General features: G+C 45.7%; 1 protein-coding gene across 1 annotated transcript in view; it reads left to right on the plus strand.

Annotated features, from left to right (window-relative positions):
* Positions 1–21,833, plus strand: part of LOC142588854 (uncharacterized) — a 70,743-nt gene that overhangs the window by 39,747 nt on the left and 9,163 nt on the right. The window contains exons 17-24 of the mRNA XM_075700674.1: positions 1,671–1,715; positions 2,560–2,730; positions 5,126–5,418; positions 7,598–7,688; positions 9,219–9,383; positions 11,677–11,745; positions 11,998–12,294; positions 20,638–21,021. Of these exons, the coding sequence (XP_075556789.1) occupies positions 1,671–1,715; positions 2,560–2,730; positions 5,126–5,418; positions 7,598–7,688; positions 9,219–9,383; positions 11,677–11,745; positions 11,998–12,294; positions 20,638–21,021 (1,515 nt within the window). The remainder of the gene's footprint in view (positions 1–1,670; positions 1,716–2,559; positions 2,731–5,125; positions 5,419–7,597; positions 7,689–9,218; positions 9,384–11,676; positions 11,746–11,997; positions 12,295–20,637; positions 21,022–21,833) is intronic.

The following is a 21,833-nucleotide window of genomic DNA, read 5'->3' on the forward strand; positions in this document are numbered from 1 at the left end:
GTGCCTTGTGAAACCACTGGCTTCAATTTGTAAGCGCAATATGTGTGCTAATGTAATCAGTTAAAAAGCTTATTAGTCAGATTTTGTTAATTAGTTGCATATTTTCTTTCTTCTTGCAAGTAATGTCTGCCTCTTTGAGTAATCCAGCTCAGTGAGTAGATATGATTGATATTGCCACATCCCATTTCGCCAGGCCACGAAGGCTTTGAATGCAACTCTGAAGTAGCACAAGGGTAGAGAAACAAAGACGAAAAGGACGTCGCCGTGACTCTTCTGATAAAGTGCGTTTATTCGTGTTGCATGCCGGCTTTCTTGTCCCTCCTACCTTGTAACAATATGCCATAGGCAGTTTTTACAAATTCTGTTAACTTTAGAAGAAGTCCTTGACAGTTGCCAGTCTGACGAGTGATACATCACAGACAGCGAAACCTCTAGTTCTATAAGTCCTTCGGAAGTACTAGAGGTCTGTTTGCTGGATCGTGGCCTCGCTCGAACACAGCCGCAGTGACGGCTCCCATGGAGGCTCCATTACAGCACCACGACATCAGCTTTCACTGCTTCAGCTGTACAAACTTCTAGCTCTACTACAGTGTGGAGCCAGTATAAGGCGACAAAAGAAACAAAAATTATGGATTTCTGTTTAAAAAAAACTGCATATACTAGTACCGTATTTACTCGCATAATGGTCGCACTGGCGTAATGATCGCACCCCCGAATTTTGTCGTCAAAATTCGCTCTATTTTATTTCCCGTGTAATGATCGCACCCCGAACTTGCCGTAGCTATATGTCGTGTGCCAAGCCTAGCTAATAATGATAGCGCTATCCGTCGAATGCTACGCGAACGACTCTTCAAGACAAACCAAGCGGTCTGTACGCACCAGCCATTCTCAAGCAGATGCCCCATTTCATTCCTTTCATCACTTTCCGCACTTCCATGACAAAAAAAAGAAAGGCTACAACCAAACTCGCCTTTATTATGTGTCGGCTTTATAATAGCTATGAACAACAACAACAAAAAAGGCGTCTTTCGATTCTTCTCGTATGCACTCGTGGGCACGCAACAAATCGCGAGTGGCAACGATAGCAGCCACATTTACACTGATACGTTAGAAGTGTACCGTATGCATACACCGATGCTTGTAACACGGCTAAGATATTCGCCCACCCTTAGCGGAAATGTGCCGTATTAGGATCATTACATTTTATAGCAAACTTGTGGCTTCTACACATATAGCATAGCGCTTACACTTCATATCAACCACGCTGTTGCACGCTGGTTTTTGCCCCACAAAACCATTATGGAACTCCCCTTAACAGCTTTGCTATAAAACACCTGGTGTGTGCACGTGTGTGTGTGGTTGTTTAGCATGCAAAGCAAGTTTAATGACATATACGCCTCTTGCTCTGACTGGTCCGTCAAGCCCGTAACTGTCCTTTGTGTCTGTAGCATAGTGCCATTGCCTGAATATAAGGTTTGACAGTCAAAGCACACTTGTCTACACTAGGTGAGAGTTACCATTGAAAGCGGCACTTGACTGCAGTACAAATTTGTTGTAGTCACAGCTACACTTGGGTCCTTGTGATGTTTGTGTGCGAAATTTTTGTGGAAGAGCTCACAACCTTTTGTCGAACCCTTTGCTCATGTTTGTCTTGGTCTTTGTTGCCGTAGAACCACCCACCCGGCATCGCACTAAGCCTAGGCACGTTGGAAAAGGTAACACACTGCCGTACTAATATGCACTTGCATGCCTTCTCACTTGCACTGCTTGTTCCTTTACTTAGTAATAACAGATGTATTAAAAGTAATAAATGTAGTACATACTAATACCTGCGATAGTGATTAGTAATATTTAGTGTACTTAATATTTTACCGAAGTGCATTGTAATGGTAATAACGCTAATTGGGTGAACATTGTTTCTACGCTGTCTTGTAGTGACAGCCCATTGGTCACTGCAGTACTTTGCATTCCTTCATGAGCATTCCTTTTGTAATCTGGAGAGATTTCATTCGGTAGTGGGAGGTATGCCTTAGATGAGACTAGCTGTTAAGTTATACTATAGGGATAGCGTGGGATACATCACTTTACTTCTTAAAGCCTGGAAAGAAAAAGGAAGAGAGAAACTTTTGGCTAACCCTACAATTCCTACCTCCGCAATATAAACATAGTTAGCATATAGAGAAGATTATCATGCACTAGTTAAGATATGTGATGGGTAATTCTGCTCTGTTAATGCTACCAGGCAAAAGAGGGTTTGGTTAAGCTGCCATGGAGGATAACCACATTAATTCTAGTCATATCAGCGTTCATGTAATTTTCAGTTCACTTTCGAGTAGACATTCTCCCTTATGTGTCTGCCACTTTTCTGGCTTTCTTTTTCTCTTACTGGCTGTGCTAGATGCTGTGGTCGGATGTATTCTTTCTAAAGAGACTGGTACTCAGTATCATGGCAATAATGTTTAAAAAGTTGAAGAATAATAAAGCACGTGGTAGTGTAGCGCAGACAGTGCTAAACAAGGCGGCAGCAAAAGCTGCAGATGCTGTGACTGAACTGTGCAGGCATATGCAAGAAAACGGTCGACCCCGGCGACTGCCGTGACGCGCATGAACGGTGGTTCTACGACGCACAGACCGGCGTCTGCCTGAAATTCGTGTACACTGGCTGTGGAGGCAATAAGAACCGGTTCAAGTCGGCCGAAATCTGCATGAAGTTCTGCTTTGGGGTTACAAGTAGGTGGAGGCGGGCCCATCAAATGTTTCTTGCATGTAGATGTGAATGCGCTGCTCTGTTGCATGCTCGTACATGCGCTAATGCGAGCCGACTGCTGTTGCAATAACTGCGATAAGCAGGAAGTCGCACATTCTGCATGGAGCTAATTGAAGAGGTGTGCGAAGTTTCGGAATGTTAGGGATGGTAATCTTGGAGTCTTAAGAGATGCTCCATTCGTGAATGCACGAGATTTGTGGCACAGTGCACCTCGTGGTTGCATCGGTACCACTGATGAAGTCACATCAGCTGTACCTGCCTTGTGCAGTAGTTTGACGGAGAGAGTTTGTGGCATCTGGGACAGATGCCAATGTTATGTTTTCTTGACAGGAAAAGCTGCCGTAAAGAAAGAAACTGCCTCCAGATAGTATTCAATCTTGGGTTCATCTCATGTGAGCCATGGTGCTGTCTTGGAGTTGTCATCGCTGTTCTGCCACTGTCGTCGTTATCAGCAACACATTGGCCTCGTATCATAGTCATAGTTGCCGTGCTGTTGATCTCATTGCTGTCATTGTTGTCTTCATTTTGTTGTCATTGTCGTCACCTTTGACTGTCATTGTGATGCCATCATTTCATCAGTTGTTGTGCGTTGGTGTCACCTTCGTTGTCATGTCCTTTGCTGCCATGTCATTGTCATAGCATTTGTCATTACCAAGGCAGCTTTGGCTGTTTTCAGTGGCACTCAAGGCTATCTTATGAGCAGCCGTGTACAAATTTTGTGATTAGCAGACATGGTGAGGGAGGCTTGTGCATGAGCATGCTTCCCATTGGTGCTGCTTTTTACACATTATGAAATGCAGTGATAGGATGGACAATAAAAACATGCTTTGATCACTATCCTATGAGCCAGTTTTGAACCCTCACCCCTATAAGCCAGTTTTGTTGAGTTACTTGAAAACAATTCATTACCAAAGTATATCATTACACTTGAGACTAGAAAACTGGTGCTAGTTGAAAATTCAAATTTTCTTTAGACGAGTTTATGGTATGGAAGTAGTCAGGCATATAAATGGAAACAGAGAGTCTTTCCTTTAATAATAATAATAATACTTGGGGTTTTACGTGCCAAAACCACTTTCTGATTATGAGGCACGCCGTAGTGGAGGACTCCGGAAATTTTGACCACCTGGGGTTCTTTAACGTGCGCCTAAATCTAAGCACACGGGTGTTTTCGCATTTCGCCCCCATCGAAATGCGGCCGCCGTGGCCGGGATTCGATCCCGCGACCTCGTGCTCAGCAGCCCAACACCATAGCCACTGAGCAACCACGGCGGGTTGTCTTTCCTTTATTTTACCTGCGTGTGGACATATATTAGAGTGCAAGAAAGCCTGTCAGTATGCTACGGAACACTGGAAAGCTCTTATGGGAAAACTGGAATAATCAGCTAAATGTTTTCTTACCATGTAAGCACTAACGGGAAGATGAACCTTGGTAACCTTTATGAAACCTTTGTAACCTTTTGAAACCTTTATGTCCTGTCCTGTAAAAACAGGATAGGACATATATAGGCTGCTGAATATTGTCACGTGGTAGCGACGGTGAAGAAAGCAGCCAAACTGGGTAAGACTAAACTAGCGTTTTATTGGGTGAACTTGTGCCCTCAAAAAGAGGCTACGCTCAAAGAATGGCGACAGCGGCGAACGCAGTCGGCGATCTGCGATAATCTCATCAGCGGGTCAAGCGCGTCGGCTTTTATACAGCAGTCTTCGAATGTTCCAGACTAATCGTTGGGACCCGCATGTCTTCCACAAAGTTCTACATCATTTGCGTCACGCGATGAAATCATATAACACAAGGTTCGGCGACAACAGACAGCTGATAGAAGCGTCGATAACATTCCAGAAACTTCGGATACATGCAGGCGCGTCCCGCGCTTTGCGATAACATTTGTTAGGCGGCGAAACGTGGTCGCTCGATAAAGATAGGCAAGTGCACGTGTCAATATCAATTTAAAACAGCTATATTATTCAAATGTTCTATAACTGTAAGTTGCATGGAGATGCAGCTATAAAAAATGATTCTAGATGTTCTTTGTAAGCTTGAATGCCTTGAATAGGGGAATACATTTTATGTAACTGTAAGAGTAACAGATTTAACTGTGGGTAGAATTCAAAGCTGTCAACAAAACTGGGCCCACATGTCGTTTTATAACAGTTGTAAGAACTCTGTGCGCTTCTGTTGGCCGTCAACTCTCACTAATCATGGCTGGCACACGCTCACTAGAGTTTGCAAACCGGCACACGAAGCTCGCAACTCTCGAACACATTCTGGCTCACACATTGTTTCTTAAACAATGCTGAGCTCCTTGCCCAGCAGAACCGCACCTTCAGGCACTGCTTTGATCTCTGTGCTTGCAGAGGATACCCCCGAACACGAAGTCAGTGAACCCGACTTGGACGACGGTAAACAGATGCCACCGTCTTCTTGGAAGCATGAGGGATCGGACGAGGAGTTGGACCCACGTGTTAAGCCACCGATGGCGGTCACGCCGTTTCCGGCACCGTTCCCGTTGACACCAGCAGCTCCACCACAGACACCAGCACCGGAGTGCCTCCCGTCGAACTGCGAGGACCTGCAGTGTCCCCTTGGGAAGAACCAGACGGTGGACCACCGTGGTTGCGTCCAATGCCGCTGCAGCAACCCTTGCGAAGTAAGCATGACCCATTGTCGGTGTCATTGTCAACAAATATGGCCTGCAGCTTCTTGGGAGAATGGGCCGAGAATGGGGCTGCAGAGGCGAGCAGAGAGAGAGCGAAAAAGAAAAAGGGGGACCCAGGGTGGCAGTGCTAGGAAAATAGTAAAAGAAAAATGAGTAAGCCATTTGGTTGCAACTTTATTATGACTGACAGTTGTTAAGGGGCTACTAAAGGGAGATCTGAAGTGTAGCTAATTTAGCTAATCATACTTCTGGGCAATATCAGAAAGATAAGCCTTGGCACAAGCAGGAGTTTGGAAAGCCGGTAGAGGTGCAGAAACGAAAGACAAACGCCCGCCAAGAAATGTAAGATCAAGAAGCCCACAAATGAACAGTGAAAGTGAAATTCCTGGCAAAAGTCACCAAGGTGCGAGTGATTCGGTATCATGCATTTGTAAATTAACTTACAATCGAATGCTTTTATAATGACGCACTTGGGACCTCGTAAATCCTTCGTTACACAGGTCACTTAATTGTGAAGGTCGCACACCATACCGTACTCAATCGAGCAGGCTCAGCACATTTAATAAAGGAAGACCTTTACTTAGCATAAATTCAAGAGACAATTTGTAAAAAAATACAGTCAGTAATCTTTTTCTGCACATTTCGTGCAAAGAAATTTGTAGCCGCAGACAATTTTATGGCATCGAGCTTCGCAACATGCTGTGTGGTGAAACCTGGGAGTGCTGGAAGGTACAGCTGCAGGCCATTGAAAGCTGCTTATTACCAGTGTTGGTTTCCGTGGATACAGTTTCTACAGCTTGCTGTTGCAGAGGGTGAGCGCAAGGACTTGCTGTTATTTTTCTTTAGTTATTAATCCCCCCCCTTATACAGCCCGCAGAATTATCGTCTAGGAGGTCTGTTTTAGTTACTACGAGGGAATCGGTTACTGGACGCTGGATTTGGACACTGCCTGTAATGTTTTCCTTCTTTTCTTCATGGGGAAAGGGTGAAGGAGGGTTAGCACTAAAGCTACTGCAGAGACCACACCTTTGTGCGCTGTGTTTGTTTTGGTGTCAACCGGCGCTTACCACACACACTGCAGCTTGGTGGTGGCAGTGGAGGGTAGTGGTGGCACCACTATGCGCATCAGACTTCCAAATTCTTTCCTTGTACTGGCAAGTTCCTTGTACTGGTCCTTGCTGAAGTGCATTCACAATGCAGATGAAAGACGGGAATTCGTCAGGACAAACAGAATCCTTTGCATGCGTTCGCACCTTTTTCTCCTGGGAGATTGCCCAAGAATGGGCACATACTGTTATCATTTATGCATTGGTAAAGTTATCTGTTCGGGCACACACCCAGGAGAACATGCCCAGTCACCCAAGTAGTCTACAAGGGCAGAAAGCATCGAGCAGCAAGCATGCTACTCGGTGACATGTTGTCTGCTTGGCAAGACATTGCATGCCTATAGTGGTCGAAGTTTACTCTCCTGCAGGCTTTTATTGTGTGACATCGGCCAAAGTCCATCCAAAGTGGGTGAAGTAGCTAAAGAAAGCTGTCACTATCAAACAGCAGAAAAGGCAAACAGGTATGAGCAAAAGTTAAAACTTACGTTCAGTTTTTTGAGTACGTACATAAGGCGCATAGAGATGTACATAAGGCACATTGGTTCGGAAGAGCAAACTCTTTTTTCACAGGCTAAGCCACTGGAATTTTGGCTCTGTCACTGAGTTTTCCAACGCTGAATGCTTTTGAGATTTCTGCTGCGGTGGTACTCTAAGGTGGCCATGGCTTCGAAGCATGGTTTGCACCTGCATCCATTTACAGTGTGTACTAGACTAGAACTTCTTCTATTGATTAGATCATTCCTGTATGCTTGCCAAAATCACTATCTTGTTTGAATGTCTCAGTAAAGAGCAGTGGGTGATTCTTTATGAAAGTCTGCATTATGAATGCATTGACTGTAGTACTATGCTGAAGGTCCTGTCTTAATTTAAACCCACAGCTATGCTATGCATTGTCAGATTGTGTTGTAAGGAACTTTTCAGATGAACAGGTTTCCAAGTTCCCTTTAGGTCTGCTTTAAAAATAGTCTACATTGAAGCATCATGTGACAATTATCAAAGAGCCAGGCTTTGTGTATGAGTCAGGAATGACGACCGTAACGTTAGGTGTTTGCATTTTTTTTCAGACCTTTTCGTGCCACGAAGAAGAGCTTTGCAGGAATGAGGCATACCGAAGTGCCGACGGCAGCGCCAACTATCGTCCGGTGTGTCGCCTTGGTGAGCGTTTGCCAAGCCTTTCATTGTGGTTTCGCTTTGCATGTCTGGCGCTTTGTATGTGTACTTTGAACTGCCCCATGGCAGTCCTCTGAACCAATGTGTTGCATAGCTTGGCTTTCAATTGTTTCACCTTGAGGAAACAGGAGTCATGGAACATGGCAAAATTAAAAGCAAATCACCTGACATGGGCACTCTAGGTGCCAGTGTCACTTGCCGCAGAAATCATGTGCCATAATACTGTCGTAAAGCATTCCGTAGAGGTAATGTGAAATGCTCCAGTAGCAGTGGTTCTCTGCTTCAAAAACAGGGCTTCCTGTGAAGTTTGTCGTTGCAAATTTTGACTCATAAATGTTGTTTTATATTTTAGGAACTATATAACAGTGAGCTGTGTTTTCTTCCACAAGCGTGTAAAGGAGTTAACTCGGCATCAGTACAACCATAATTCAGTAAACCTCAGTTTCATTGCAAAATACAGGACGACACAATGTAGAGTTTGCCAAGTGCACACGCTATTCCTGTGAAGGTACCACTGTGTGTTGACTATGCCCGTCACGACAAGGTGTGTGCATTGCCATATAATAATAAAATTTGCACGTTATGTGTTACTATTTTCATAAATTACAGCTGAATGAGACCAGCAAGACAAGTTGGAAATTCAGTCATTGAAGCGCTATGACATTGGTTGGTAAAAGTGTTCTGCTGATCCACTTTTGTGTACGGTACATTGCTGTTACGTTGAACAGTGAACAAGTTAATGCCTGGTGTCCTGTGTTTCTTCACCATTTCTTGCTGTGAATGTGACATGGCATTTTTGGGCTGTCATTTCTTTTTTGCTGTTTGCATTCAGTGCAGCTCAAGTTCTATTAACTCTAAAGAATCATCACTGGCAAGTGTAAGAGTCCCCTGGTTACTTGTTTCTATAAAACAATTCTGGCTTCAATGCTCAGGAGGTGGATGCCTCATGACGTCATGATACACTGGCTCGCTCTTCTTGCAATTGCTGCAGCTGCTACACACGAGCGTAACCACAAGATATCCATGCAGCAATCTTGCTTATATGTTTTATGAGTGATGTTATCACCACCTCTTCTTACTGCTACATGAAATAAGCAAATTGGGCTGTCCCATGACATCGTGATAATGCAGATGGTGCAATTTTGAGACACACTTTAGCATAAAACTAAAATATGCAACATTTTTAAACCCTGATACTTGCTAAGTGTCATCATTTTACGTGTGAGAAGCGTGCGGTAGGATTTCTACAACTTCAAGAACAAACAGTATGATATTTTATACTAATGAATCACATAAAAAGAATGGTAAAACTGCACTTTCTGCACACCAAACAAAAATTCCAAAGACCATCACAATAGCAATTCAGAAAGAATGCGGAACGGAACAGAATTCTGCAAAGTTGTAAAAGAACGCTGGCACAATTGTTGCAGTATATTGCGTTTTTCTGCTTTAGCTCGAGACGACACTTTTGACATGTGTAAGTTCACTGCAACAAGAGTTTTTCTTATTGAACAGTGAACAAGCCTGGCCACTGCCCCGTAGCCGAAGTCGAGGCACAACCTGCAGCCGTGGTCCGAGCCGACTGCCGAGATGTTTGCCGAGTGGACGCCGACTGTCCCGACATCCGCAAGTGCTGCTACAATGGCTGCGCTCACGTGTGTGTCCAGGCTGTCGTTACTGGTGGGGCTTAACAATCTTTGTTTCCTTGCTTTAAGAATTTTGAATTTCTTTCATCACACTGGTTGTGTGCTACACACAAATGTTTGAAATTTTGAGTACGAATTGAATAGTCACTGCTAGTCAAATCATACTTGATTTGAAAATTCGCTATTCGAAGTTGTCTAATATTTTTTCTTCTAATATGCAAAGAAGAAAAGCACTTATCGAAATCTCGAAGATACTAGAACAACATTTGTGAGGACTGTTCTGAATGATTCCGGGGCAGAATAGCTGAAGTTGTTGCACACGGGCACCAGTTTCTGAGCGACCGCACAGCACAGATAACTTGTGGTGAATAATTTATAGTCACTCAATAAGAATATGGCTCGCATTTAGGCAGCCTGTATGCGAATTTGTCCCAGCTTGTTAGTACAGTCGAACCTCAATATAAAAACATGGATATAACGAATTTTTGGATATAACAAAATGAATATAAAACAACTTTATCGCCATTACCAGTGTTAGCAGATTGGTGCCTATAACGAATATCAGATATAACGAAGGTGCTTTTGTGTCCGATATGAGTGTTATAACGAGGTTCAACTGTATTTGGTCAGTCTCACCATGTTTGCATCCCTTTAAAACAATACACAATGATGTAGTATGTAACTACTCTCCGTCGGTGAACACAACACTCCAAGTGGATCTAGCAACATGCTGTTCCCTTGTTTCACTACTGTCATTGTCACGGTACTCCACATAGTAATTGCAGCCAGTTGCTTATCATTTAAAACTTCCTCAGTTGTCCGGATGTGTAATAGTTAAGGATATTACATGCATGTGTGTGTGCATGTAAGGCTGATTCCTTCTTTTGCCAAACAGACTCCACGCAAACTTCATATTTCATGTGGCTTTGGAAATGAAAAAAAAAAGTATTTGTATTTGATTTGATTCAGAAATTTCACTATTTGAACACTTCCGTTGTACACTGAATGTTGTGTAATAAGGGAGCCTAGTATAACTAGACTGCCTGGCTAAGCCACTGCCTGGTTTACGTTCTGATTTTGTGCAGAGGAGGCGTAGTGCTGAGCATCTTCTTGACGACCTCTTGAAGCGACTGGTATTGGGGAGGGGTTTGCGAGCATCCCTTCACGAGCTAGAAGAGGCAGTGCAGGGAACAAAATACTTTTAATAAACTTACAGGTAACTCTGCAGCATAAGAGCCCACAGTTAAATGGGAACCGTGCACAAGAGAACAGATAAAAAAAAACTGACATAACGACGACACATGCTGACGAGCTGCCCCTGGCCCCGGTGGGGTACGAGGGGGCACGCACACTTCCAGCAGGGGTCTGCAGCAGTCTTCCCGCTGAACAGTTTCACTGCTTTCATATGAAGCCTTGATTGCCACGCTTTCTTTTAGTGTGTGTACGTACTGTCACATGAGGGGTCCTTTGCCAACAATGCAACTACTGCATTGCACATGCTCATAGGCACAGCATCATTGTGCAGTGGCATTTATAATGTGATCGTTTCCATCAGCAGCTGACATTCAGTTGGCTATCTCGACAGTCTATAATAAACCCAGAGCACACATCATCCGCGGTGATCCAGAATTGATGAAGTAATTGCCACAGCGAAGGCGCCGTCTGTCACTGGTTTGCTGTTACAATGACAGGCGAGAGTCTAGGATCACCTAAGGTGACATGTATCTCCAGCTTTTCATTTTAATTCCAGGTAGGGGCTAAAAAAACATGTTCTTTCAAAAGAGTAACCTTGTTCATAGGGGGGAAGAGATTATTTAAAGTCTAAACTTAGCTCTTTAACCCCTGAGTCCAAGATTATATTGGCACAGTTTGGACTAATATTGTCAAGGATGGAGTCCTGCCGATCACATGAGTTGTACTGATCGTGATGAACAGGCATTCCTGAAACTTGTCAACTTGTATCAGGTAGTGCATTTGAGCTTGGTTTGACCACAGAAGCCTTTTGTTTCGTGGTTTACATTTCTTTTATCAAAATGTGTCCGGGCAACTATGCAGACTACTACCATTAATTTAAGATCAGCTATTCCGGACCACCTTTTGATTCAGCTGTCTTCAAAAGTTTCGAAAGGCAGATATGCTGGGCACATTTTTTTCATTTCATATGTTAAATAATTTCAGTCGGTCTTGCATGTTTTATAGAGTGGAATAATATAGAGCGGAAGCGAAGTGCATTTAGTAGTAATTATGTTTGTCCCAATAAAAAAGCCTCTCTTTCAATGTATAGGAAGTTAAAAGTCATCATAATAAGCAAACACTTTCTTTTGCAGAGAGTACCACCTCACACATGTCCACAACGACGCAGACTCCAATTCTAAATCCTGAGCCAACAAATGAAGGTAAAACACTTACTGATTTTTAGTACCTCTGCTACTCCCACCAAAAAAGAAGCAGCTTTGCCTTTGTAAATAAAAAAAAAAGAAAAGAGAGAAAGACTGCAAAAATGGGTCTAGGATTAGTGAGCATAACATTTCTAACAATAGGGTTCATTGTGGCATGACCTTAGATTCTGATCTATGGTACTACGACGAAAACAGATCCATGAGTCGGTTAATCCAATCCAGAATAATCAAAACTTTGGTTTCTTGCAGACCTGTCACCGCCCGTGCACCGTCCGGTAGAAATGGCAGCACACGCAAAGCCCGAGGTGACAGCCAACGCCGGCTCTGACGTGACACTGTCGTGCCTCGACCGGCCGTTCCTGATAGTGTCTGTCACGTGGACCTTCCGTGATGAGTCGGTTGAGAGCAATGAGGGGCGCTTCAAGATCTTGGTTGATGGCTCGTTGCACATCTTCCAGCTGACCGGTGACGACGCAGGCCCCTACCGGTGCACTGCCGATGACGGGCGCCAGAAGGTGTCACATGTCACCAACCTTGTTGTGTTCGGTGAGTTAAGGAGAAGGTATCCATAATGCATTCTCCCTTTCTTTTCCTCGCCAGCAAACTTCAGCACACTTAACCTTGAGGCAGCAGGGCTTGTCATTAAGCTACGTCGACGCACTCCTGACATTGCAAATCTGTTTGACGGCAAATTGGTGCAGACTCTTGCATGCAGACTCATGCAATGTGGGCCCCATCAGTTTACACACAGTCTACAAAAAATAAAGACATGGTAAGCTAAGTGCATGGCTTTAGGGAACTTTGAGTGCTTTGTGATCATTCCAATGAACTTATCTATGAATGATAGCTTAAGGGAAAACATGTGAGGCTTTGTGTGCTGCTCTCATAGTTCTGATAGTACTCGAAAGCATGTATGCTTCATGACAGTGAAGAGTGTACTGAAGCCAGTGTGCTGCTCACATTGTCACGTTTAATTTGATACTGGCAGTGTGGCCTTCTTTGTATCCGAGCTGTTTGAGGCCTCACTGCTTGTGCCATCATTAGTTCTTGTGGTGTAAGTCTCACGGCACTGTCACGACACTTACTTTTCAGAGGGTAAACAACGAGATTTGTCTCTCTAGTTGGAAACTCTGAGAACGCAATGGTTGTCTTGAGTCTTGCAAGGTGAAGTCCGCATAGTTAGGCGTAGCTGAAAGAAAATTTCGAAAAAAAAAGAAATGCTGAGCGGCAAAGCCAGTTCTGCATGAGGATTAATTTGATTCATCTACTGCATTGCCTCTGTAGTGGTACTACATAGCGTTCGGATGCTGAGCACGTTTAAGTCATTGTTTTGATTTCAAGCTCTGGTATGCTGCACTCCAACAAAGGAGTGGCATGGGCGAATGCAGAAACACTTGGGATTTTTGTCCCAAATCCACACTCTGTATTGTATGGTAAAAAGGACCCCAGATGGTACATCACTTAATCTAGAGACCCCCCCCCCCTTTCTTACTGTGGCATGTCTCCCATAGCCAGAGTGTGAATTTAGGACAAAACTTCATTGGTCAGTCAGGCGTCTGTATTTGGGCATGGTCATTTGGGATGCCAGCTGCTACAAATACTACATCAAAGGAAAGTATAGTACTTTATATGACTTGGTGCACATTATGTTACATTGCCTTCGTTTAAAGTTCACCCGACTGCATGCCCCGGTATTAACACTGAGTGCATGCAAATCTGTGCATTTTGGTTGCGCATGGTTCTGTGTATGTGACTATCAGTGTTAAAGCATTACCATCTTTTTTTAGAGCACAGGATGTTGCTATTTGTAGCTTCAAATTTAGTCGACATTTCTAGTTTAATAACACTGTTTAAAGGGGCAAGAATGTTTGGTGTACGATAACTGTCAGCAAGAGGAGGTCTCAAAGTAAGGCTATTTAGAGGACCTCCTATCGGTACTGCTTTAGTTTATTACATAAGAAGACAGGTGAATAACTTAGCAGCAGGCGTACAAGGGATTAGAAAGGCATAATAACTGAAAATAAGGAGTATATAAACAAAACTAGTACAATTACACAGTTTCAAACATTGTAATGTACAAGATATACACAAATTGAGAGAGGAGGAACGAAACAAAAAAAGAAAGAGCTCAGTATATATATATATATACACAAACACACACACACACATATATATATATATATATATATATATATATATATATATATATATATATATATATATATATATATATATATATATATATGCAAATACAGTACAAGAGAGCAGCAGGCAGCGTGTCTCAACCAGAGCAGCTCAAGCAAACTCGAGCACGCACCTCCCGCAAGACTGGCACTGGGTCTGCAGCGCCAGGCATTCATATTCATTCCTCTTCACTACAATCGCCCCCAATAGGAAAAGGAGCCATCCTGGCGACTCATGGTGAACACAGAATCATGGGGTCGTAATACGGCTTCAGGCGTTGTACGTGGGTGGTTTCACGACCACGACAGCGTTGGTTCGTAGGTGGCGTGACAGGCCCGACAATATAGTTCACAGGTGATGTCTGCGTGACAAAACAGTAGGGTCCTTGATATTTGGACACAAACTTGGATGAGAGTCCAACAGGAATTGCGGGAACCCAAAGCCACACAAGGGAGTCCAGAAGAAAGTGACAATGCGGCTGATCATCGTCACGTCGAGACTTTTGTTGCCATTGGTCGACGGCTGTAAAGGAATGGGCGAGCTGACGGCATTCCTCTGCGCGGCGGGCAGCTTCAGAGATGGGTGTACATTCGGATGAGTCGGGTCTGTACGGAAGAATGGTGTTGAGAGTAGCTGAAGGTTCGCGGCCATACAAGAGGAAGAATGGGGAGAAGTTTGTGGTTGCCTGTGGTGCAGTGTTGTAGGCGAACGTGATGACTGGCAAAATGAGGTCCCAATCAGTGTGATCAGAGGCGACGTATTTGGAGAGCATGTCGCCAAGGGTGCGGTTAAATCTTTCCATCAGACCATTAGTTTGAGGATGGTAGATGGTGGTGGTGCGATGAATGATGCAACATTCAGCAAGGAGCGCGTTTACGACTTCGGAGAGGAAGACACATCCTCTATCACTCAAAAGTTTGCGAGGTGCACCGTGATGTAGAATAAAGTTTTTCAGGAGGAAGGATGCAATATCACGATCGGTGGCAGCAGACAGAGCGACTGTTTCTGCGTATCGCGTCAAATGGTCGATGGCGACGTCTATGGAGCGGTTTCTGGAAGCCGAGCTCGGGAGGGGTCCATAGAGGTCAATGCCCATGCGATCGAAGCGCCTGGCATGACATGAGATTGGCTGGAGCGGACCAGAGATGCTGTGAGCAGGAACCTTGCAGCGTTGGCACTGAGGGCACGATCGAATGTACTTGCACACAAAGGTGTACATGCCACGCCAATAATACCTGGAGCGAAGCTGGGTGTACGTCTTAAAGACACCCGCATGTGCACACTGTAGGTCAGTATGGAAGGCAGAACATACTTCACCACGAAGATGTCGAGGTATGATCAGCAACCACTTGTGGACGTCAGAGACGTAATTCCGGCGATAGAGAAGTCCATCCCGAATTTCGAAGTGAGATGCTTGGCGGCGCAAAGCTCAAGAAGGTGAAGGAACAGTCGACGGGTTTGAAAGGAAGCGGATGAGTACTAATCCAGGCATCCTTGCGTTGCTTCGAAGCCATGTCGCAGCCTGTAGGGAATGAAAGTACTTGGTCAACGGCAGCGAGGCAGGCATCGCTTTCAGTTGACACGGGCGAACGAGAAAGCACGTCGGCATCGGTGTGGCGGCCGCCAGAGCTGTAGACAACACACACGTTGAAATCTTGCAACCGCAAAGCCCAGCGAGCTAATCGACCTGAGAGGTCCTTCAACGTGGACAGCCAACAAAGTGCTTGGTGGTCTGTAATCACGTCAAACGGGCGGCCATAGATGTAGGGCCGAAATTTACCAAGTGCCCAGATTATGGCCAAACATTCCTTCTCCGTAACGGAATCATTCTTCTCGGCTTTGGTGAGGGCGCGGCTTATGTATGAAACGACGTACTCGTATCCAGATTTGCGCTGCGCGAGCACAGCGCCGAGTCCAACACCGCTGGCGTCGGTGTGCACTTCGTTCAGAGCTGTCGGGTTGAAGTGACGCAATATAGGCGGTGAGGTCAGTAGATGGCGCAACTCTTGGAAGGCATTGTCACAAGCGGAGGACGAGGCGTAGTCGTTCATGTCGCTCCGTAGAAGCTGATTCAAGGGAGCAGTGATGGATGCTAAATTCCGAATGAAGCGGCAAAAGTAAGAACACAGGCCAATGAAGCTGCGAAGGTCACTCCGGCGACCTCATGAGTGACGATGGAACCAGTTGGCATGTCAATGACGGCAGCAGGGTCGACATACTGGGCACGGCCAACGCACTCCCCATGAAGCAAAGTGAGAGGACAGGACAATCTGTTGGCGACTAGCAGTCTGCTGACACTGGCATGAACATCCAAAAGAGCGAAAGGCAGCGGGGAACATCTGCGACGAGCGAAAAATGCAGATGGCGTAAAAAGTACGCTGGCATTAGCAACAATGTTGCATGACACTGTGGCAAGGGTTAGATGAGTGTGGTGGAATTGTAACGTCTTCGGCAACAAATACTTTATCTTCAGGTTCACGAGCATCAAGGAGTGGGGCATGACACAGCGTTTGAAATTCCACTTCAGCACTAGAACAGTCGATGATGGCCTTATTAGCGGAAAGGAAGTCCCAGCTCAAAATAATATAGTGGGAACAAGAACACAGCACCAAAAATTCGGCGTTGTAGAGGAGGCTGTTGGTCACAACGCGAGCAGTACACACAGCTGCAGGCATGATGCGGTCTGTGCTGGCAGTTTGAAGTGACACGTTGGACAGTGGCGTCATTACTTTTCTGAGCAAACGGCAAAGTTTGGCACGAACAACTGAAACTGCGGCACCAGTGTCAACGAGGGCGAGTGCAGCGACGCCGTCCACAAATACGCCAATAACATTAGTTGGAGAAGGGAGAGGCCTTGGTCTGTTCCTGGGTAACGCAGTTCTTGCCTCTGGAACTGCGACGATTAGTTTTCCCGTTCCGGCGAAGAAGGACGACGATGCATCGGCGAAATCAAGCGGCGTCGAGGCGATAACGAACGGCGGTGGTCCGAGTAAGAAGACATGTGGCCAGGGTTCTGAGACGCGGAGGACAACAGGTATGGGGAAACGTATGTTGCGGCGTCAAAGCTATGGCGGTAGGACGTTGCGCGGAGACGATAAAATTGTGCAACATGACGAAGTAGACCACAGGCAAAACATATTGTCCGGTTGTCAGGAGTGTGCCATTGGCCACTGCTGTGTGGGTACCGCAGCTGAACGAAGTGGGGAGCTAGATGCAGTGGCACGACTGAGGGGGATGGCACAAAGGTCGGAGGTGGTGGCCGCGCAAGAGCCTCGGCATAGCTGAGAGGTGCAGTCACTTCCGGAAAAGCAACGGGAGTTGGCACCGGCGGAGTCTCGCGGGCAGAAGGGAAAGCTGCGCTCACTTGCTCGTGGCTGACCTGGCGAAGGTTGGCCGGCAAAGGCGAAGGTGGTGGTGTGGCTGAGGACAGCAGCGAAAGCTGATAAGCGACCTCAGCACGAATGAACTCTTTTATTTGGCAAAGCAGGGAGTCCATCTCGGGAGTCACGGTCATGCTCGCGAGGGTTTCGTCGGACGCAGGGGGGCGCCGCGTGAGAAGGCGCTGTCTGCAGAGCTCGTCGAAACTCTGGCAAAGCTCAATGACCTGAGAGACAGTGCCTGGGTTTTTGGAGAGGAGCGTATGAAAGGAATAATCGGAAATGCCCTTCATGATGTGACGTACCTTGTCTGCCTCCGATATCGTCGGGTTGACACGCCGGCACAGGTCGACGATGTCCTCTATGTAGCTGGTGAACGTTTCACCAGTTTGCTGGGATTGACTTCGTAGGCGTTGTTCAGCGCGAAGTTTACGCACTGTTGCGTACTCCAGGGTAACGTGTCGTACTGCTGCCGAGTTGTAGCGACGCCTGCCTATCGAAGCTCGACCGACGTTACTATTGGGTAGCGTGGCGTTGTCGGCAGGCTGCAAGCATCCGGTAGACCATAGCGACCAGGCAAGGACGAGACGATTTCTAGTGCGAAACTTGCACGGTTTATTCAAAGGTTGGTGAAAGATGAAGAGAAGAAACTGAAGTGATCTAAAGTACATTTCGGAGCCCCTTAATTAGGCTCTCTACAATCGTGGGAGGGATCTTGCTTCCGTCGACGTTACGTGACCGGCACAGAGTCAGATTGGCGGAAAGAGGGCCCCGCCTCCGAGCCTCCTGGAATTGTAGACGCTTGTCCGTCTCTTTGTGCGTTGCTGGTTCGTGGAAGTTCTCCTGTAGAGTTTGACCGTTCGAGGAAAGGGTCCCTCTAAAGTCGCACACACACACACACAAAAGAGGCCTGTAAACACCACGGGGCTTCCGCCAGACCGGCAGACACTTGAATATGGTCATGGCGAAGTAGGAAGTCACGCTTCATTTCGACGAGGCATGGTGGGTGAAGGTCGAGTGAAATTCCTTTCTGCACATGGTGCCAGATGCCGAACGTAGCAGGAGAAGTCATGCCTCATTTCGACGAGGCATGGTGAGAGAAGGTTGGGTGAAATTCCTTTCTGCACGTGGTTCCAGACGCCAACCGTAACAGCACGCCAGGGCGGCCGAAAATTTCTGTGATGTTGGTTTTGAAGCTAGCCCACGTGCGGAAATCGGCTTTGTGGTTTCTGAACCACAGCTTGGCGATGCCCGATGAATAGAAGATAGCGTTGCTGAGCTTGAGGGGATCGTCCCATTTGTTGGTGTTGCTGGCGCGTTCATACGATTCCAGCCAATCTTAACGTCTTTCTCATCAGTGCCGCTGAAGATGTAAGGATCCCGCTGACGCTGGGCACCGGCACATACGATGGCTGGAGTAACCGGTGGTGATGTCGGGCTGGGGTCGTCAGGCATGATGGATGGCAGAGTTCGGGTGCATAATTCCAGGTTGGGCGAAAACTGCAGCACCTCCACCAGAATCTAAGAATACGGTACAAGAGAGCAGCAGGCACCAGAGCGGCTCAGGCAATCTCGAGCTCGCGCCTCCCGGACGACTGGCGATGTGCCTGCAGCGCCGGGCATTCCTCTTCACTACAATATATATATATATATATATATATATATATATATATATATATATATATATATATACGAACATTAAAAAAGGACTCCTTAATGATATAAAATGCTTGGCTCATTGTACTTGTTTATTCTTGACTGGGGGTAAAAAGAAGAGCTACAAGTGTCCTAATGTGTGAAAATAAGGGCTAACACGGGCTTGATTTTCTTTTTAGTCACAGCCTTACAAATTTGTCAATGTAGAGAAAGCTTGACTTCTTGTGGTTGCAACTAACTTTCCTAAAGTAATAGCGAAAGTTCAGACATGGAAGCGGCGCTTATCTTATCACTGAGAGAGAGAGAGAGCAAATGATAAATGAAAGATAGGGAGGTTAACCAGGACTGAGCCCAGTTGGCTACCCTACACGGGGGAAAAGGAAAAGGGGATGGAAAGATTAAATAACACTATGCTTATGAGTTAGACACGCAACACATGATTATAGCGTCAGTGCGATAATTTGAGGACCATGTAAAGGCGCCCTGAGTCCTTTAGTTGCTTCAAACCAATCTTCCAGCCGCACAACGGTCCTGCACATACTATGAACCACAATTTTTTTTGCCAACCTTTTATGCTGGCTGATCTGTAAACCTCCTTGACCTGCCAGAGGAATGTAATACAATACCCTGGACTTGAATGTACTTTAGTAGGCTACAGAGTTGTAGCCAGCTTGTCTTCTGTTGTTGTAAGCAGGTCTTGTTCTTCCTCATAGCAACAATGTGATGCTTAATAGGAGGCTTTCATCAGTTTTAATTTATGTGGAAAGCAGCTCTGCCAGTACAATATTTTCAGCATTGCTGCAGGATTTGAGTTCAAGTGGCTGAAAAGAAATTAGTGGACGTCGAGGTGTTCTTGTCTGGAGCTACCTGTAACTCTGATGCCAGTGGACAGCATTTTGAGGTGGCCTGATTGCTACGTGCATTCTAACACTAACATTGCAAATGAAAGGGTTTAGAAAAGCGTAGATGCACAACCCGGAGCTAATCTGCAAATGAAGGTTGTTCTGCGCTATGCACTAAATGCACAAAATTTGCAAGCTGTATGCAGTACACAAAAGAGTCGTGGCTTGCATCTTTGGCCAGTCAGTTAGGCTAAAGAGATTGAATATTTAGACAGGCAACTTTACCGAAAGCAACAGACGCCAACCACACTTGTTGTTTTGTTGGTTCTTATCACTTTCTTTACCCCACAACCCCCTTGCCTCATACCTTTCTATTTCGGCCTCTGTTTTATGTTGGAGTAGAACTTCAGTTATAGGTCAGTAATCAAACCTCTACATAATGAAATATTAGATAAAACGAAATGTTGGATATAACAATGTTTGAAATGTTTCTCGTCAGTATTGGCAGGAAGGTAATATTGGATATAAGAAAGGTATTTTCGCATTGAACGCAACTTCGTTATAATAACAAGGTTCAACTGCATAGTGCATTGACTTTTCTTTGTACTGTCTCGTGCATGTTGGAATGCTGCAAAGCATCTTGAAAGAATGAGTTGCCTGCTTTGATATGGTGTGCTTTGTTGTAACTAAAACAGCACACCACTGCTAAACACTATACTAACCATGCATGCACCTTCTCCTCTCTCCTTTTCCTTCTTGCAACCCATTTCCTGTGCCCCTCGACGCATGGTTCCCGCCGCCACAAATTCGCCGTCACTAACCCCCACCAGTGCCGGCCACGATCAAGCCCTCGAGCGCGACGGTGACCGTGACCGTGTCAAGCACGGCACGGCTGTTATGCTTGGCCGTTGGCCACCCGACTCCCATCGTACAGTGGTACCGACACGGCAAGCAGCTGCCACAGCGGAGCGCGCGCTACGCCATCCTAGCAGACTTCACGCTCGCCATCCAAAACGTCACGCTCGAAGACGAGGATATTTACATGTGCCGCGCGTACAACTACCATGGCCAGCCAGCTGTCTGGAAGGTGTCCCTCTCCGTGCTGCCATTGAGTCGGGAGCCGGCAGTGCTGGGACGCCGCCGGCGCCGCGGTCATGGCTCACGGGGTTCATCATTCCGGCGTACAGGCAGGAAAATATATCTGACCGGCAACGGTGCGTAGCAACGCACAGTGGCACGAGAAGATGGGAGCGGTCACTCTGTACTCGGTGTGGCTGGTGCCCTGTCTTATTGCGTCGGTCATGCTTTAAGTTAGTTGTATGTGTGGACTTCAGGAAACTCTGTAGCTAGTGCCTCACTTCGAACTTTCTCTTTGTCCTTTGTCACGGCAAGAATGGTTTATGTGCATTCGAGCACAGATTAAGCACATTATATCTTGCAGAGTAGCATAGTCTACCTTTGCAGAGTTTACAGTGTGCTCTTGAATCACTACAGATTGAAAGTATTACAGGCAACTATAGCTCCTTCAATAGCTTGTTAAAGTAACGTAAAGTGTGAGGCTCTTAGAGAAGTACATTTCAGGAAGCCATCTGGAATCTTGGAGCTCAAGGAATATTACAATTTGAGTAAGAAATGCTAAGGCTTAAGAAGTAATTTATTGCAATCATAAATTTAAGTGACACAGTTCAAGCCTCTGGCACGAGGTGCATCACAGGAGAATTCTAGTTGGCCTGACATCAGCTTTATGTATCACAATGTCTGTACATATGTATGCACATGCTTTTCATAACATAAAAACATAGCCATACAGGATCTGTTTTCCTTTTCATCTTTTTGCCCAGTTTTTGTGGCCAGTCAAAGGCTTGATGCATTAGGTGCCTGTACAACTTTAGAAGCTATAAACTGCCACATTCACAATAAACATCCACCTTGATTAAATTAATTTTCTTCACTTCAAAGACGGCACAGACGGCAGCCACCTTTCTGGTCGGTAGCCAAAAGGATCATAAAAGCAGGACCGCATTGA

Source organism: Dermacentor variabilis, chromosome 7 (genome assembly GCF_050947875.1).
Source record: "Dermacentor variabilis isolate Ectoservices chromosome 7, ASM5094787v1, whole genome shotgun sequence".
Taxonomy (NCBI): Eukaryota; Metazoa; Arthropoda; class Arachnida; order Ixodida; family Ixodidae; genus Dermacentor; species Dermacentor variabilis.